The following is a 19,406-nucleotide window of genomic DNA, read 5'->3' on the forward strand; positions in this document are numbered from 1 at the left end:
GAGTTTCAGCTTCAGCATTAGTCCTTCCAATGAATATTCAGAACTGATCTCCTTTAGGATGGACTGGTTGGATCTCCTTGCAATCCAGGGGACTCTGAAGAGTCTTCTCCAACACCACAGTTCAAAAGCATCAATTCTTCTGCGCTCAGCTTTCTTTATAGTCCAACTCTCACATCCATTGACCACTGGAAAAACCATAGCTTTGACCAGATGGACCTTTGTCGGCAAAGTAACGTCTCTGCTTTTTAATATGCTGTCTAGGTTGGAAGTGATTTTGGAGCCCCCCAAAATAAAGTCTCTCACTGTTTCCTTTGTTTCCCCATCTATTTGCCATGAAGTGATGGGACCAGATGCCATGATCTTAGTTTTCTGAATGTAGAGTTTTAAGCTAACTTTTTCACTCTCCTCTTTCACTTTCATCAAGAGGCTCTTTAGTTCTTTGCTTTCTGCCACAAGTGTGGGTCATCTGCATATCTGAGGTTATTGATATTTTTCCCAGCAATCTTGATTCCAGCTTGTGCTTCATCCAGTGCAGCATTTCTCATGATGTACTCTGCATATAAGTTAAATAAGCAGGGTGACAATATACAGCCTTGACGTACTCCTTTCCCAATTTGGAACCAGTCTGTTGTTCCATGGCCAGTTTTAACTGTAGCTTCTTGACCTGCATACAGATTTCTCAGGAGGCAGGTCAGGTGGTCTGTTATTCCCATCTCTTTAGAATTTTCCACAGTTTGTTGTGATCCACACAGTTAAAGTCTTTGGCATAGTCAATAAAGCAGAAGTCGATGTTTTTCTAGAATTCTTTCTCTTTTTCAATGATCCAATGGATGTTGGCAATTTGATCTCTGGTTCCTCTGCCTTTTCTAAATCCAGTTTGAACATCTGGAAGTTCACTGTTCACATACTGTTGTAGCATGGCTTAGAGAATTTTGAGCATTACTTTGCTCAAAGTAAGCTACCACCTGGGTAGCTTAATGAAATTGATACTGTGTAATTCCATTGTGGGCAGAGGAAATAAACAGCACACATGGGAACCTGGCAACAATTCAAACTGCCCAGCCATCTTTTGTAGTGTTGCTGTATATATGCATGTGTGTGTATAAGATATACCCCACAATAGAATATTATGATTTTGTTTTAAACTGTTAAATTTCAGTTATTAGGAATTCATCAATTCTTGTTTTATGATTTAGACTATAGTCTATCTTGGGCTTCCCTGATGGCTCAGACAGTGAAAAGTCTACCTGCAATGCGGGAGACTGAGGTTTGATCCCTGGGTTGGGAAGATCCCTTGGAGAAGGGAATTGCTACCCACTCCAGTATTCTTACCTGGAGAATTCTTTGGACAGAGGACTCTGGCAGGCTTCAGTCCATGGGGTCACAGAGAGTCAGACAACTGAAAAAGTAACACTTTCACTTTTCTTCATGGTCTATATTACTGGATATTCCTTATGCAATGGACAATATGTTTATTCTTTAAATGTTGGGTGTAGTGTTCTATAAACTATCAGCTAGTTCAAAGTGGTCGATAGTATTGTTCAGATCATCTGTGTGACTCCTCAGGTTTTTTCTCTGTTTGTTCTACCAATTACTGAAGCTAGAATGAATAATGAATGGGCAAAGAGTCGGACATGACTGAAGTGACCTATCACAGCACACAGCACACGTGGGAACCTGGCATCAATTTAAACTGCCCAGCCATCTTTTGTAGTGTTGCTGTGTATGTGCATGTGTGTGTATAAGATATACCCTACAATAGAATATTATGGTTTCGTGTTTTAAAAACTTTTGGGGAAAATCTTTATAGTGTTTTGTATTTACCCACATAGTCACCATTTCCAGGCTTGTTTTCCACTTCTGCAGAATTGAGTTAACACCTATGGTCATTTCTCTTGGGCTCAAAGAACTTCCTTTAGTATTTCTTGCAGTTCAGATATGCTGATGACACGATCTCTCAGTTTTTGTTTATCTGAAAGTGTCCTTCTTTCACCTTTGTTTTTCAAGAAGAGTTTCACTGAATATAATATTCTGTGTAGACAGTTCTATTTTCCTTTCAGAAGTCATTTCATAATCTTCTATCCTTCAAACTTTATGAGGAGAAGCCAGCAAAATGTCTATCTTTGTCCCTTTATATGTAATGTATTGCTTTTCTCAGGTTACTTTCAATAGATTCTAAGTGGATTTTTTAAAATAAATTCTTTGTGTTTTTTTTCATTTAACCATGATGTGCAGAAATAAGTTTTCTTTGTATTCAGGCTGCTTGAAGTTTGTGATATTTTTATCTGTTTTTCACCAAGTTTGACAAGTTTTTAATCAAATTATAACATTCTCATCTACTAATTCCAACATCTATTTTATTTTCTGAGTCTTTTTTAATGTGAAAGAAGTTTATTTTTTTCTCATAAAATAAGTCTAAGAAATAAACATCCCAGGATTGGTATGACAGTTATTTTCTAAGTCTATTTTTACTGATTATTTTCTCTCTTGGTTAAATGTCACATTTTCCTGCTTCTCAGCATGTCTAGTAATTTTTTATTATGTTCTAGACATGTTGGATGCCACTTTGTAATCTGGGTGTTATATTTCCCTTAAAGAATTGGTGGTTTTGTTTCAGTAGGCAGTTAGCTCACTAGTGGTCAGCTTGATCCTGTTGAAGCCTTATTTTAAGCTTCCTTGGGGAAAATCTAAAGAAGCCTTACTCTAGAATAGAGCTCTAATCCTAAAGCATTGCATTTCTGGGGTCTCAACTGAAGTCCTGGGTTATCTGTTATCTTTTCATTATTTCTGATAAAACACTAACATTTTCCAGCACTATATGACCTTCACAAACCCATTCAACTTAGAGTCTCTAGTAACTGTTCTCTGCCTAGCCTTGCAGAATCTTGCCCTAAATACATACAGCTTAATGCTCAGTCAGAGACCCAAGAGGACTCAGCAGCCTCAGCAAATCCCAATTTCTGTCTTTTTCTGTCCAGCAGGAAGGGTGCTCTAATTGACATCCACTTCTCTATGCCATGCTTTGGAAAGTGCCTCCAGGTAGAAAGTCAAGTGGTTGTGAGGCTCACCTTGAATTTTCCTTTCTCTTAGAGATCATATCCCAATACTATTATCCAGTTACCCAAATAATTATTTCTTGTATCCAGTTCTATAGTTGTTTGTAGCAGAAGGTAAAGTCTGATCTCATTCTTCTGTCTTAGCTAGTATCAGAAACTTGAGCTATTTCTTCCTGGTTTGTAGAAAATTCCAACATGTTTGCTCCTTGTACCATAGTAGACTTGATGTAGGAAGGTACAGTTAGCCATCTTGATATGGTGACAGTAGAAAAGATATAGAACAGCTCTACAAGGCAGTTATAACAACTATGAGTTTTTAACTGTAGAAGCAAACAGACGTGAGCATGTTAGTAAGACCTAAGAACAAGCCTGCATTGTCACTGTGCTGTCATTTGCAGATGATGGACTCCCACTAAATCTTTAAACTTCTTAGGAAGCAAAGGGGTAGGTAATGCATTTTAGAAAATTTTAGAGTTTTGACATTTAAAAGCAGAAAAATGAGATTTACAATCTGGCAGTGTTTCCTAAAGGGGTAAGTGTGAGTCACCTAGAAAATTTACTTTTGCAAAGTGGTAGCCACTTTCTTTGAAGATATAAGATAAATGGAAAGTTGCTGTAAAAAAGGCTGAATAATGAAAATGATGGTGAGTAAATGGGACACCTAGACTTGCCATACTGCCAGGTCAGAGACTGTACCATGTAAAAAGAAGGAGAGAGAGCCTGTGTGTTTGTTTCTGTGTGTGCGTTTTCCAAGTCAGTATGATAAAAGTTTTTACTTAAATGCCAACAATACTCTCCAACTCATTTCTCTATTTATTTTATTGAAGTATGATTGATTTACAATGTGGTAGTTTCTGCTTATAGCAGGGTGATGCAGTTATATGTACACATTCTATTTCATACTCTTTTCCATTATGGTTTATTACAGGATACTGAGTAAGTTCCCTGTGCTGTACAGTAGGACCTGTTGCTCATCCATCCTGTATGTAGTAGTTTGTACCTGCTAACCCTGAACTCCAATTCATCCTTCCCCACCCACTGCCCCTTGGCACACACACATCTCTTCTCTGTGTCTGTGAGTCTGTTTCTGTTTGGTAGATAAGTTCGTTTGTGTCATGTTTTAGGTTCCACATACAAGTTCCACATATGGTATTTGTCTTTCTCTTTCTGACTTATTTCACTTAGTATGATAATCTCTAGGCTCATCCATGTTGCTGCAAATGGCATGATTTCATTCTTTTTTATGACTGAGTAGTATTGCATTATAAATATGCACCACATCTTCTTTATCTACTCATCTATCAATGGACATGTAGGTTGCTTCCTGTCTTGGCTATTGTGAATAGTGGCCCTATGAACATCGAGGTGCCTGGATCATTTCGAATTAGAGCTTTGTCTGGATATATACCCAGGGGTGGAATTCACTCCAGTTTATTTCTCCTTAGAAAGAAATATTTCTCCTTTTCTAGGAAATGCTTTACTTGCTTGAACCTAGATTTCTTATGTCTTGAACTGTAATGCTCTTTACCTTTAGTATTCATTCTTCTTCCCACCCTGCCTTCTGCTCTGATGCAGTTTCCTCTGCAATGTCAGTCAGCATCTATGAGGCACGCGCTGCATCCGTCAGCATCCCTCCTGAGAAGCTGGCCTGACCCCATCCTCCTTTCTCAGGGAGAGGTTGCAACATCATATTTCCATCATGGATTAACTTTGTGTTCCTTTCAAGCAAGGGTTACACGCATTAGATAGGAATGGATCTGATACACATATACGGGCATCTCTCATTTCATTGTGCTTAGCTTTATTGGGCTTCACAGATACTGCATTTTTTTTCAATTGATGGTTTATTGCAACCTTGCAATGATAAAAGTCTAGCCACGCAATTTTTCTCTTGTCAAATTTTTGGCAATTCTTACAATATTCCAAACTTTTTCATTATCATCATACTTTGTATCTGTGATCTTAGATACTATTGTGAAAAGATAATGATTTCCTGAAGGCTCAGGTGATAGGTAGCATTTTTTTAGCAATAAAATATTTTTAATTAAGATATGAATATTCTTTTTGTAGACATAATATTGCACACTTAATAGACTAAAGTATAGTGTAAACATAACCGGGAAACCAAAAACTTTGTGTGACTGACTTTATTGCAATATTGGCTTTATTACAGTGGACTGGAGCCAAACCTGCAGTATAGCCAAGGCCTGCCTATAATAGAAGACTCTTCACAACAGGGCAGTTTTTCTCTGTGTGTTGTCTTCATTCCCATTCATGATGATAAGAGCAGTCCTTGCATATTATTAAACATGGTTTATATCTGCTCTTCTTTGTTTTGTAGGAAAACCTGGGTCTTTTTTCAGCAGATTCAACTTCTGATATCTGGAAAACGTATGTTAACTACATTGATGATATGTTGCTGGATGGATTCTTCCTTGCCATTGAGTGTTCCCTCAAGTACCTCCTGGAAAATACTGGTATTTAGTGGCTTATGGATGTGGGTTATTACTGGGAAGATAACAGCCGTAGCATCTGTTGAGTTACAGTGAAGTGCCATTGAGTGCTCGGTGACTTTTCCCAAAAGGTGTGAACACTTTGTGAAGTGTACACAGTAAAATAGAAAAGGCATTGTGTCTCTGTAATTGTTCAAAGGTAAAACACTTCTCCCTCTCCAAAACCCAGATGACAAACCAGGCTCTAACACAGTGAAACCCGTAGCCAGGGTGAAAACGTAAAAGCCAATTTACTCTAGGGACCTCCCTGGAAGTCAGTAGCTAACACTTTGCACTTCCAGCATTGGGGGGCATGGGTTTGATCCCTGGTTGGGGAACTGAGACCCACACACCTTATGGCGTGGCCAAAATAAGTAAATAAATTTCATGGTTTAAGCCAAATGTACTCCATCTCTGTGGCCTTTTGAGAACACAGGGAGTTTGTAGCAGCTGGCTTATGTAGAAGAAACAGATGTTTTTCTGTGTAAAAAAAAAGAGAGACAAGAAGCTGGGGATGAGATAGCTTTCAGAAGGGAAAGGTATATTAAGGAGGCAGCGGGCATTCTTTGAAGCTGTTAAAAGATAGCTAAGGGCTTCAAATTTATGGTTGATACACAGGGCCAAAGATTTTATAGTAAAGGCTAACCTTGGTTAGTAAATGATGGGATGGAAAGGGGAGAAGAGTTCAAAAATAAAGTTGAATTAAACCTTTCACATTCTGGTAGATTCTGACATGCTCAGCAAGACTGAAGTAAGAGGTGAGGATGAGGCAAGATGAGAGCTTAAGGCACTGAGTAGAACCCAAGTTAAATGCAGAGTTAGAATAGGTGGGCTGAGACCAGATCTGGGTATCCAGCCCCTGTAAGAAGCTGATGATGCAGAGAGGAGCAAGGCCAGCACTGGGGTAACTCCACCCCATGGTCCTGGTAGGTGAAGTGACTGACGTCAGAGGCAAGGTCTCTGCTTTCACAGTACAAGGAGACACAGAAGCAGGAAATGGGCTCAGGCCTAGTCAACAAGGTGGGAGATCACCTTCTAGAACCTCGGGCAGTGAACACAGGTGCCGAGACTGGGGAGCTGGTTCCTAGGGACCAGTGCCAATGGCGCTCATCTTAGTGAACTGACCCAACCTCGTCTGATAGTGGAGCTCGGAGACTCGCCACTCAGCTCTCCTCTAGAAGTTCTAGGAAGATGCTGCAGCCACACTTGAGTGCAGGCACTGCACGGGGGACTTGCCCCGGGTCAGTGTCTGTCCAGCCTTCCGGATCTGGGCTGTCTGATGTGTCACGTGTCCTCCTCTCATGGGAAGGAGAGCCAGGGAGCAAGAGGGTGAGGACAGGGGATGGTAGCCAAAGTCATCTTCCCTCCATGGAAGTAGGAGGAAGGGAACCCACGCCCTCCACAATGTATCGGCAGTTAAGGGGCAGGAGCTGGCCTTAGTAGCCACCTGAGCTATGGTTGAAATGAAAAGGCGCTGGTTATCAAGGGGAGGTGAAGGAGCCTGAAGAGAACGGCCTCTAAGAGGAAAGCCACCGTGACCCTTCACCATAGCCCAGCTGGACAACTTCAGTTACCTGGTCCACCTTATTGTCTCCACCTCTCACACCTGGCCAAACCAGTACCATTTCCATGGCTTGGTCTGGTTTCCCAGCCACCTCTCAGAATCCAGACCTTGCCTGAGTTAACTGCTACCCACTCCGTCTGGAAACATTCTTCCTCTTCTCAACTCTTAAAGAGATTCACTTGTGCCAAGGATGTGGAACCACCAGGCCATCCAGTTTGCACGGTAATTGTGTTGGTATTGCATCTGACATAGGGATTATGGTTTCCTGTGGAGTTTCCCAGGTGGCGCTAGTGGTCAAGAACCCGCTTGCCAAGCAGGAGACGTAACAGATGCGGGTTCAATCCCTGGATCAGGAAGATCCCCTGGAGGAGGGCGTGGCAACCCACTCCGGTATTCTTGCCTGGAGAATCCCGTGGACAGAGCAGCCTGGTGGGCTACAGTTCATAAGGTGACAAAGAGATACAGCTGAAGTGACTCAGCACACACAGGCCTCGCCTTCTGCAAAGGTCCAAACTCTGTGGACTGTATTTCTCTCTAAATAGATCTACTTCTTGAGAAGAGGGAGGCTCATGAGGGAGAGGAGATATAATTATATATAATTTATATATATATATATAATTATGACTGATTTGTGTTGTTGTACGGCAGAAGCCAACACAGCATTGTAAAATGATTATCCTCCAATTAAAAAATTAAAGAAATAAATCCACTTCTTACCTAAAATATATATGTATAAGAAAATAAGTGGTTATTAATAAGAGTCTAAGCATTTATCTTGTACTTGGAACATCTTATTCCATATTATATTTTGATTTAAATTTAGCAAGGCAGTTTAGTCTAGCAAGTAATCAGGAATTTGTTAATTATTTATACTGTTTTTAAAAATTTTATCACTACAGGACTACAGAATTAAAACAAGTCCTGTTTTTACAGAAAAGGAGCAGATGGGGAGGGATTGTGACTGCCCTTTTTTTCCAAGCCTACACGACCTTGGACAAGCACACCCTTGTTCCCCTAGTGGCTGCCGATGGAGTTGCCTGGTTTGTGCTCAGGATGATGTCCGCCGCTTCCAAGAAACTGGCTTTGCAAAACCAACACCTTCTCAACCAGAGGCCGTATTGCCCCACGGGAAGCTTTGAGAATGTGGAAGTGTTCTGACTTGGGTTGATCAGTCACAGGACGTGCTCTCTAAGGACAAGGAGAGTAAATGCCCTGCCATGCTCTGATGCCGGAGCTCCAGTATTTTAGCCACCTGATGTGAAGAGCCGACTCATTGGAAAAGACCTTGATGTGGGAAAGATCGAGAGCAGGAGGAGAAGGGGACGACAGAGGATGAGATGGTTGGATGGCATCGTCGACTCAATGAACATGAATTTGAGCAAACTTCAGGAGAGAGTAGAGGACAGGGGAGCCTGGGGTGCTGCAGTCCATGGGGTCACAGAGTGGGACACGACTGAGCAACTGAACAACAGCAGCAGTTCCAGGACAGCCACGCACAGGGAACTGGCCTTCAGAATGCCAGCGGTCCGTCCCCGTGTTGATCAACGCTGCAGGACTGCCACCTTCACCTTTTCTGGGGTTTTAGCAAAGTTTATATTTCTATTTGCTCAGACCGGAACAGCAGCTCTAAAGGAAAGAAACGCTCGGAGTGCTTTCAAATCAGTGTTGCATTTTTGCCACTTACCCACTGTCTCCTGTTTGTTTTCTTTGTATTTCAGAAGGTAAGGCAGGACTCACCCCGATATTTGAAGCCCAGCTGAGCTTAGCCATCCCAGAACTGGTTTTCCATCCGTCACTGGAGCCTGGCGTGAAGGGCGGCTTCTACGACCTGGTGGAGGGTCTCGTCACCAGCATCTTCAGCATGGCGTCCTTGGTGCCCCGGCTTTCTCCTGAGAGTGGCTCTCCCCACTATCAGGTACTGGCTCTGCGTGCATCTCCCCCGCCCTCCCACCAGCCTGGAGGCCCCTGTGAAATGCTAATGTTACCCATCCACTGCCATCTTGCTCCCCCAGGGGGACTTGGAGGCCAGGGCTGACCTGGCGGGCCTGCGGGCCGAACTGATGGGGCGGGTGCAGGCCATGATGGCCCTCTGTGGCGACTACCGCAGCACCCTCAGCCAGTACTCCTGCCTCTACACGGAGGACCGGAAGGAGGCTCTGGGCCAGTTTCTGTTGTACGGCCGCGTGCTCACAGCCGAGGAGGTGGAAGCCCACGCCAAGGACGGCATCCCAGAGAATCCTCCCCTCCTGCATCAGTTCAGGGCGCAGATCGACTCCTACGAGAAGCTCCATGACGATGTGTGCAAGCTGGAGCCTGTCCGGGTCTTTGACAGCTGGATGAAGATCGATGTGCGGCCCTTTAAAGCATCTCTGCTAAATATAATAAAAAAGTGGAGCCTCATGTTCAAACAGCATCTCGTGGACCATGTCACTCACAGGTAACAGGGTCCTTCTAGCTTTCCTTCCAGCTTCCTGGGCTGTTGGGAACACCATGTTTTCAATCGATTTGACATTTCCCCCCATAGGTTCACTGGTTAAATGAAAAGTTAGAACAGCTAGATGGAGGTTCCAAGCTTTTGGACACCAGCAGTAACTTTAGTCCTGTCCTCTCGTTTGTCCATCAGACCTGGCCTCTTCCTGTTTTGTTTTCTCTCCGGCGCCCAGTGTCCAAAAGGCGCTCAGTACGCAGTAAATACTGTTCGAGACAATAATAGCCGGTCAACCCTCCCTGCGCAACTCTGGCTGCGAAATCTCTTTAAGCCTGAGAAGCAGAGGGTGTCTAATGGGCCTCTTAGATTTTATTTCTCCCATTTACTCCTTGTCTTAGATTATCCAGCTGTGCAGCATGGAAGTCCCTAAACCTACATGCCCCTGATGCATTTTTTTTCCTTATAATTTTATTTATTTATGGCAGTGCTGGGTCTTCATTGCTGTACGGGGTTTTTCTCTAGTTGCAGAGAGTGGGGGCTGCTCTCTGGCTGCATATGAGGGCTTCTCACTGCAGTGGCTTCTCTTGTTGCAGACCATGGGCTCTAGGGTGTGCAGGCGTTAGTAGCTTTGGCTCTGGGGCTTGGTACATCTGGGTGATGAGCTGCTTCACCCCATGCAGGGTGGGGTGGGCACACGGAGAGGGATCCAGCCAGTGATGGTTTAGGTCGAACCCCATCAGAGAGCCCCTGTAATTGCCCAGGTAGACACCATCAGGGTTGAGCATGGGTGTGACCTTGAAGACCAGGTGCTCCCACAGAACATGAGCAATAGAGTGCTGGCTTATGAGGAAGTCAGTGATCCCCTGACAGACAAATGAAGAGGGTGTTTCTCCTGGGTGGACTTGTCCTGTGATGAATACTACCTTCTGCTCCCTCCCAAACATTGTCCTTCTCGGAACTCTGGCTGTGCAGCTGACTGGATCTGAAACTCTGCCTGTTCCCCCGTGGACTTGGACCCTCTCCCAACTCCACCAGCCCAGCACTAGACTCTCAAAGCCTACCGCTGGGCCTAAAGGTAGATGAGATAACACTTGCCCTTCAGTGTGGCCTCCAGACTCTTCCACCCCGTTCTCTCTCAAAATCACCATCTCCACTGAGTTCTTCCAGACGGTACTGACTGCCACCTGTCTCGGCTGCAGTCACTGGCCAAGCTCTTAGTCATGCCTCCCCTTCGTTGTCCGGCTCAGTCTCCCTCTCCCATCCTTCTGCTGATAATCATGCTCAGTGACTCAGCATCCACAGGGTGTCTTCATCACACCTGCCTCTTGTTTTCTCGACCTCTCTCTCCAATGCCTTTCCCTCCCCACCCTTCTGTGCTGTGCTCTCGGTGGAGTGGAGGGAAAGGTGAGCAAATTCATGCTTCCCCTTGAAACTCTCAGGATGAAGCGTTCTGTCCCCTGACCACCACCTGGTGTCTTTCCAGCTCTCCTACTTGGCAGCGCTGCTGTGCAGAGTTCTTCAGACCCATCAGTGTTCCCGATCCACTGTTCCCGACACTTGATCAGGACAGCTCAGTGTTTATCACCCGTGCTCCCCAGCCCTGTCCCCACCTTGTAAAACCCCGACTGTCTGAACTGAGCACTCCACGTCTGTACCCGAGCAATTCATCCTGATGAAGGAAAAACACGCCAGTATTCTGACCAATCTCAGGTTAAATTTATGAACATTAACTTCAAGCAAGCCCTGAACATTTCCACGTATGCTTCCTGACTCCTCCAGATGCTTTTTTTCCTCTCTTGCCTTAAGCCTCAAATATCTTCTCTGCCCTTTTAGCCTCGCCTCTCATTTCCCTGGAAAATGAGAACCAATCACCAGAGATCTAACTCAGCTTTTCACCAATATATCTACCAACCTACCTGCATTTGAAGCCGTACGTTCAACTACCTCTTCTTTTACAGTGAATGAGCTGCTTTTCAAACTGTAGCCTCCTCCTTATCTACTTGAAGACTGACCTCCTTAAACACTGCCTTCATTCATTCTCCCCATCACGCAAATATATTGTCTTATCTGGCCTCTTAAAAAAAAAAAAAAAAACAAGAAAGAAAGGAACACAGTCCCAGGAGTGCTCCGCTATGGCACCCTTTCTGTGCACCCTACTTCACAGCACAGTTCCTCAAAAGGTGTCTCTATACTTGATCCCTGAACTCTTTTTGTCTTCCGTCCTCTCTCTTCAAGAAGTTTTATTATAAAATGTAATATACATAAGATTTAGAGAAAAATATTAAACAAATACTCAGATTTTCCTTATCCAGTGAAGAAACAGGACATTAGCTATATTTTAATATTCCCTTATGGAAGGACTTGTTCGCACTGCTGTATTTAAAATGGACAACCAGCAAGGACCTACTGTGTAGGAACTCTGCTCAGTGTTACGTGGCAGCCTGGATGGGAGGGGAGTTTGAGGAAGAATGGATACATGTATACGTGCAGCTGAGCCCCTTTGTTGTTCACTGAAGCGATCACAGCATTATCAGTTGACTATAGCGTGTGTTAGTCGCTCGGTCGCGTCCAACTATTTGTGACCCCATGGACTGTAGCCTGTCAGGCTCCTCTGTCCATGGGATTCTACAGGCAAGAATACTGGAGTGGGTTGCCATTTCCTATGCTCCAATACAAAATTAAAAGTATTAAAAAAAATAAAAATTAAGTTTTAAACAGTGTGAAAAATAAAATTCCCTTATGGACTCTTCCCTGATTAAATCCCTCTTCCTCCCTGCCAGTTGTTAGCCCTGCCCTAAATGTAACCTAATTCTTTTTTCATGACACATATATGCTTATATATGTATATATATTTGTACACACAGACACACATATATTGAGATTTGCATTTTAAGGCTATAAAAATGAAACAACGTTGTATGACTGTATATCTCTCTGTGTCCTGTCTCTCTCACTCAGCCTTGATGCTTGAGATTCATCCATGTTGAGAGCGTAGCAGTAGTTCCTTCATTTTCACTGCTACAGAGTATCGCATCATCTGAATATGCCACAATTTATCTATCCATGCAGTGGTTGACATGGCTGGTTCAGATGGTTTCATCCCAACAGGATTGCGATGAGTTCTCGTCTACAGATATCGCAGTGTACTCAAGCCAACATCCCTCTAGGGTGTGTGCCTGAGAGTGGAATTGCCAGGTCAGTGCGTGTGATGCCCGCTCTCTGCCAGGTGCCTCAGCCATGTGTGAAGGTGCCTGCAGCCCCACACCCTTGGCACCTTTTGATACAAACTGTTTAGTGCTGGCCCTTCTGGTGGGAGCTTAGTGGTATCTCATAGTGATAAATATCTTACATTACTCTATGAATAAAGTAGCTCATCTTTCTGTGTTTTGGGATGAGTCATTATGTTTCCTCTTTGGTTATTCATAGCTCTTGACCATTTTTTATTGGACTATATCTTTTCCTTTTTCATATTTGGAAATAACACATATTTTAATTCTTTGGTAGTTGTATATATTGCAGATTTAGTCTCCCATTTTGCAGCCTGTCTTCCCTCTGCCTTTATGGTATATTTTGATGAAGGGTTCATTTTTATGTAACCAGATGTGTTCATCTCTTCCCATGTTGTCGTCTTTTCTCTTGTTAAATCAACCCTTTCTTGTCCTGAGATCCTAGTGATATTCTCCTATGCTGCTGCTGCTGCTAAGTCGCTTCAGTCGTGTCCGACTCTGTGCAACCCCATAGACGGCAGCCCACCAGGCTCCCCCGCCCCTGGGATTCTCCAGGCAAGAACACTGGAGTGGGTTGCTATTTCCTTCTCCAATGCGTGAAAGTGAAAGTGAAGTCGCTCAGACTCTTTGCAACCCCATGGACTGCAGCCTACCAGGCTCCTCCGTCCATGGGATTTTCCAGGCAAGAGTACTGGAGTGGGAGTGCATCGCCTTCTCCGATACTCTCCTATATCCTTACCTAAAAGTTTTACTTTTTGTGTTAAGTAGCTCTTTGTCTGTCCCTGCCTTAATATGAAACTGTCCTAATTATCATAGCTCTGTAATAAATCTTAGCTTCTCAGGTGGCTCAGTGGCAAAGAATCTGCCTGCCAATGCAGGAGGATTCGGGTTTGATCCCTGGGTCAGGAAGATCCCCTGGAGAAGGAAATGGTAACCCACTCCAGTATTCTTGACTGGGAAATCCCATGGATGGAGGAGCCTGGAAGGCTATAGTTCATGGGGTGGAAAAGAGTCAGATACCACTTAGCGACTGAACTACAACAGTGAATCTTGACATCGGGCAGTGGAGTCCCCACCTTTTTCAGTTTCATTAGGGATGTCTCAACTTGGCCCTTACTATTTAAATACATTAAAAATCAGTTTGTAGAAGAAAAGGTTCCATTGAGATTTCGATTATATTTGCTGTGACTGTAGATCATTTTGAGTAGAATTTTCTTCTTTATAGTACTGAGTATTCCTAAGAACATATTATCTCACCATTTATCTTCTTTAATGTCTCTCAATGAAATCTTATAATCATTACCTTTAAAAGTATTTCACATCTTAAGATTTATTCCTTAATATTTTATTTTTTGTTTCCTAGTATAAATCATATTTTCCACAGAAATGAATTGATTTTTGTATATTGATTTGGTATCAAGCAGCTCTACTAAGTAGCTTGTTACTTCTAATAATGTATGTGTGTACTTTTCGGGATTTGCCGTGTACATAATCATCATCTACAAATTTATGGAAATTTTATTTTTTCCTTCCCTTTTGTTTTTAATGTATTTATCACTATTTATCTGATCACCCTGATTAGGATTGTCAGTATAATATCAGATAAAGTGATAATAAGTCCTTGTCTTGTTCCTGTTCTTAAAGGGGATGCTTTCAACATTTCATTACATGGTATAATATTCTGTGAGTTTTTTTTTATGGATTCTCTTTATCTGATTAAAGATGTAAACTTCTAGTCCTAATTTGTTAAGAAGATTTAGCATAAATGGTTGTAACATTTTCTCGAGTGCTTTTTCTAACTCCATTAACATAATTCTGTTTTTTTTCCCTCAATATGTTAAAGTTGTGAATATATTTTTTGGTTTCTAATACTGAACCAATCTATTGTTACTAAGATAAGCCAAACACAACATATTGTCTTTTTCAATATATCCATTGGCTGGTTTTGTTTGCAGATATTTTATATAGCACTGACATGTCTGTGTTTGCTGAAACTGGCTTTCAGTTTTTCCTTTCTGTATTGTCTTTGATCTTGCTCCATGGTTTTGCTAGCTTCCTAAAATGTGTTAGGAAGTAATCCTTCTTGTTTATTCTCTGTAAGAGTTGGTGTAAGATTGAAATTCGCTGATCCTTGAAAGTTTGATTTAAATCTCCTAGTGAACCATCTGGCTTGGTGTTTTCTTTGTGGCAGGATTGTTACCTGTAATTTTTCTAATGTTTATAGAAATATTAAGTTCTATTCCTAAGTCATATTTTTCTAGGGTTGTATCCATTTCATGTAAATCTTCATATTATTGTCATGAAATTTGTATTATTCTCTTACCTGTTTATGTATTAGGGATGCTGCTCTTTAGATTTCTATTCATTTCTATTGTGCTTTCTGGCTTCTTAATTAATCTTCCAAGTGATTTACAAAGAGTTACCTAATGAACCCATTGATCTTACTTATTATAATTTGATTTTTATTTTGATAAGTTTTTCTTATGTGTTTATTATTTCCTTCTACTTTCTTTGGGTTTATTTTCTGTCCTTTGACTAACTTAAGATGTGTGCTTTGCTTATTCATCTTGAGTCTTCATCTTTTTTCATATAACACTTAAAGTTATAAATTCCCTTCTAAGTACAATTTTATCTACATCTCACAGGTCTTAGTTATGTAGATTTTCTTTATAATAAAGCTCTAAACATTTTTAGTATCCATTAAGATGTGCTTATACTTTTTTAATCTTAAAACATGGATTCTTCTAGTTACATTTCTGTTATTAATTTCTAACAATTTCATTGCAGTCAGATAAAGTGATATACTTAATAGAAAGCTTCTGAAATTTGTTGAATTTGGTTAGTTTTTATCAATATTCTGTGTACATTTTAAAAGAATATGTATTCTAGAACTGTTGGGTATAATGTTCCGTGCATGCTTATTGGATCAAACTTGTTCTCTTCAAATCCACTACAAACTCACTGCCATTTTTTTGGTCTGGTTAATTTATCAATTACTGAGATAACTGTTAAAAATCTCCACTTTGATGGTAGAGTGTCAATTGCTTGTACTTCTGCCTCTTTGTGTCTCATTTATTTTATGTTATATGATCATACAGAGCTTGACTTTTTTATCTTCCTGGAAAATTGAATATTTTTAGCCACACATTAAAAATCTTTTATCACTAGCTATATTTCTTGTGTTAAAGTGTGTTTTGTCTTGGGTATTAATAAAACGAAACCACTTTCCTTTGAATGACATTTGCCTGGTGTCTCTTACCTTACCCTCTGGCTTTCGATCTTTCTGTGCCTTTGTATTAGAGGAGATCTTCATAATTGGCATGGAACTGAATGTTTTATCTACCTTAATATCTTTCTTTTAACTGGAGGGTTTTCCTCATTAGTGTCTATTATGCTGTATTTAAATTCATTTGTACCATTTTATTGTGAGCTTTTGTTCTTTTTATTTTTCTTTCTTGCCTGCTTTTGGATTGAAATTTTTTTCATGTTTTCTTTTCTTTTTCCTTTTTTCCTATTCCATTTTCCCCCTTCTGCTAATTTGGATGTTGTGCTATCTAAGTCTTCTGTTCCAATAGTTAACCATAGCTATTCGTAAAAACATTCTTAAAATAAATAAACTAATCAGTACCGTTACTCTTTTTACAACCAATACAAGGACTTCAGAATAGCTTGATCTCTCCTGTTTATCCATCAAATTATATCCTATAATTCTAGGTAATTTCAGTTGTACTCCATTACTTATCTAAATTCCACAAATTATACTTTATTTTTATACACTCACTGTTTATTTAAATTTACCAACATCTTTGCTCATTCCATCTTCCTACATTACTGACTTGCTCTCTGAAGTACAGCGATCAGAAGGCTCATTAAAAGGTTCTTTTGGTGAAACTCTCATTCTTTCTTTGTCTGAAAATGCATGTATTTTGCCTTCATTCTTTAAAAAAAAATCAATTTGTGGGAGAGAGAATTCTAGGATAACATATTTTCTGTAAATTTATTGAAAATATTATTCCATTGTGTCCTGGGTTCATTTTTGGTCTTGCATGGTCAGCCACCAGCCTAGACTTTTTTTTTTAAGTAAAATTCTGTCTTTGCTCTTCAGCTAATTTAAATATTTTCTTTTTCATTTTTGGTAATCTGCAGTTTCATACTGAAGTACTTATGCAGGGTTTTTAAAAAATATTAATTTCACCTTGAGTTGGTTGGGCTTCCTTGGTATTATATTCGGTGTCTTTCATTAATTCTAGGAAATTCTCAGTCAGGATCTCCTCAAAGATTGCTTCTTGCCCATTCTCTCTATTAATATCCGTTTGGCCTTCTTATTGCACTTTTAAATATCCCCCATGTCTTTGAACAATTTTCAAAGTTTTCATTTTTTTTTTGTCTTTCTTCACTGCAGTTGAATAACTTCTCCACTTTTTTCAAACAGCAGTCCGATTCTCTCTTTTAGTTTTGTCTGAATCTCCTGTTTAATCCATTCATTGAGCTTTAAATTTTCATTATACTTACCGGTTTAGATCTTATATTGGTTATTTTGCAGTTTTGCTTACTCATTTTAATACCCTCTCATTCTTTGCTCAAATTCATTTCTAAAAATTATTCATTTTTCAAGTTTCAGAATACATTTACTAGATTCGTGGTAAGGAGTCTACCTGCCAATGCAGGAGATGCAAGAGACATGGGTTTGATCCCTGGGTTGGAAAGATACCCTGGAGTAGGAAATGGCAACCCACTTCAGTATTCTTGCCTGGAGAAACCCCATGGCCAGAGGAGACTAGTGGGCTCCAGTCAATAGGGTCACAAGGAGTCAGTCTATGACTTATTGATTAAACAACAACAAGATCTTAAGATAACTTTTGATTTGTCAATGAATAATGGTGTGTTTCTTCTTGCCATAGATCAGAGTTAACATAAAAGCCTATGTAAAATTATGTGCTTCTTTCTCCTGTAATTGTCCACTAACATAACATGATGTGATCATTTTTGCATTGCTAGAACACATATTAAAAGCTTCTCTTCATGAAATAATGCCATCATAGGCCATAATTTTCATGTTATCTGCTTCAGTAAGTTTTGTCACTTCTTGAATCCATCAATCAATACGAAGGTCCACATGTTATCTCAGATTCTGGGCATATTTGAAAAGCCACTGAAATTGTTTCCATTCCTGACCCTGAGACAATGCTGAATTTATGCTTGAACTTAAAAGGCAGGTTGGGGCTGGGGTAAGGGTATGGTGACCTGTGGAGAATGTAAGAGTTTATCTAGGCTTCTGAAGGGCAATTCCTAAAGAAATCATTTCTGTACTGACTAATACATTATGCTTAAAAGGAAGAAATTGTTTTTCTTGGTCAATCTAGAATAGATACCTGAGAAATAGCAGGAAAAGCACTTGTTCCTGGTACATGGGTGAGAAACAATAAAGCAATCACCTAAATAAGAACTCTTTTGTCCTCTGACATATCAAATGTCACTATTTATATTATGCACCCGAATTGCAATATCTAAAATCTTCAGAGGTTTAATACAGCCGTTTCTGCTGGTTCCCACTCATGGTGACCTCTTTCCTTGGGCATAATGTAGCTTTCAGTTATAAAATCATGTTCCTTGGAGCTTTGTCCTTTGAGGACTGGATTCTTGCTTCATTCCTCCAGAAAGGATGTTCGTTTTTTAATTAAATCATGAGTCCCATCTAACTTTCACAATAACCAGTGAGAAAGAAGTGATCTTTCTAATCTTACAGATAAAGAATCTGAGGCTCAGAGATATTAAATGACTTGGCCACACATCTAGTAAGTGTCAAAATCAAACCCACGTATGTATGATCCTATAGGCCATACTATTTATTTTCCACTTTTTAAAAAATAATTTCAGATTCACAAAATAATTTGTAATACATTCGCTGTGAGATTATTTCACTTTGAAATGATTTCACTCTGAAATAATTTCAGACTTACCAAAAAAGCTGTAAAAGCAGTACAAAGACTTCTCTTTTACCTTCACTCTACTTTCCAAAGATGTTACCTCGGTAACATCCAAGGTAACCATAGTATAGTCATTAACACTAGGAAGTTAGTATTGATGTAGAAGGTGTAACTAGTTTGCAGTTATTCGCATTTCACCAGTTGTCGCAATAATTCTCCTTGTCTCCTGCGTCTCCTCCATCATGGAAGGCTCAGTCTTTGTCCTCTGTGACCTTGACACAACTGAAGAGGGTTGTATCTCATCATCAGGCTATGGAGAGCTTTCCATAATAATAGCTATTATGTTGGGGAAATATAAATTCTTTTGAGGAGTGGAAGGGGAATGGCCGCTCACATTCTGTTTGTTCTCCGTAGCTTGGCCGACCTTGAAGCATTTATTAAAAACAGCGAGAATGGCTTGCTCAAGAAAGTCGAAAAAGGAGATTTCCAAGGACTGGTTGAGATCATGGGGCACCTGATGGCTCTTAAAGAACGACAGAGCAGCACTGATGATATGTTTGAGCCTTTAAAGCAAACGATTGAATTGCTGAAGACCTATGGACAAGAATTGCCGGAAACAGTGTTTGAGCAGCTGAAGGTCAGTGCAAAGTCTATGTTTTCTAATAAAGGAAATAGAGGGAAAGTTTGGGGGTTTCAAAGTGAGATGAACACG

The 19,406-nt window shown here is 40.7% G+C and overlaps 1 protein-coding gene across 3 annotated transcripts in view; it reads left to right on the forward strand.

The window, feature by feature from the left end:
• The window catches only part of DNAH9 (dynein axonemal heavy chain 9), a 285,157-nt gene that overhangs the window by 49,625 nt on the left and 216,126 nt on the right, over window positions 1-19,406 (forward strand). For all 3 annotated transcript variants that reach the window (XM_061391097.1, XM_061391100.1, XM_061391098.1), the window contains exons 15-18: window positions 5,398-5,533; window positions 8,831-9,027; window positions 9,125-9,549; window positions 19,109-19,331. In XM_061391097.1, coding sequence (XP_061247081.1) covers window positions 5,398-5,533; window positions 8,831-9,027; window positions 9,125-9,549; window positions 19,109-19,331 — 981 coding nt within the window. The remainder of the gene's footprint in view (window positions 1-5,397; window positions 5,534-8,830; window positions 9,028-9,124; window positions 9,550-19,108; window positions 19,332-19,406) is intronic.

This window comes from Bos javanicus, chromosome 19 (assembly GCF_032452875.1).
Source record: "Bos javanicus breed banteng chromosome 19, ARS-OSU_banteng_1.0, whole genome shotgun sequence".
NCBI classification, from domain to species: domain Eukaryota; kingdom Metazoa; phylum Chordata; class Mammalia; order Artiodactyla; family Bovidae; genus Bos; species Bos javanicus.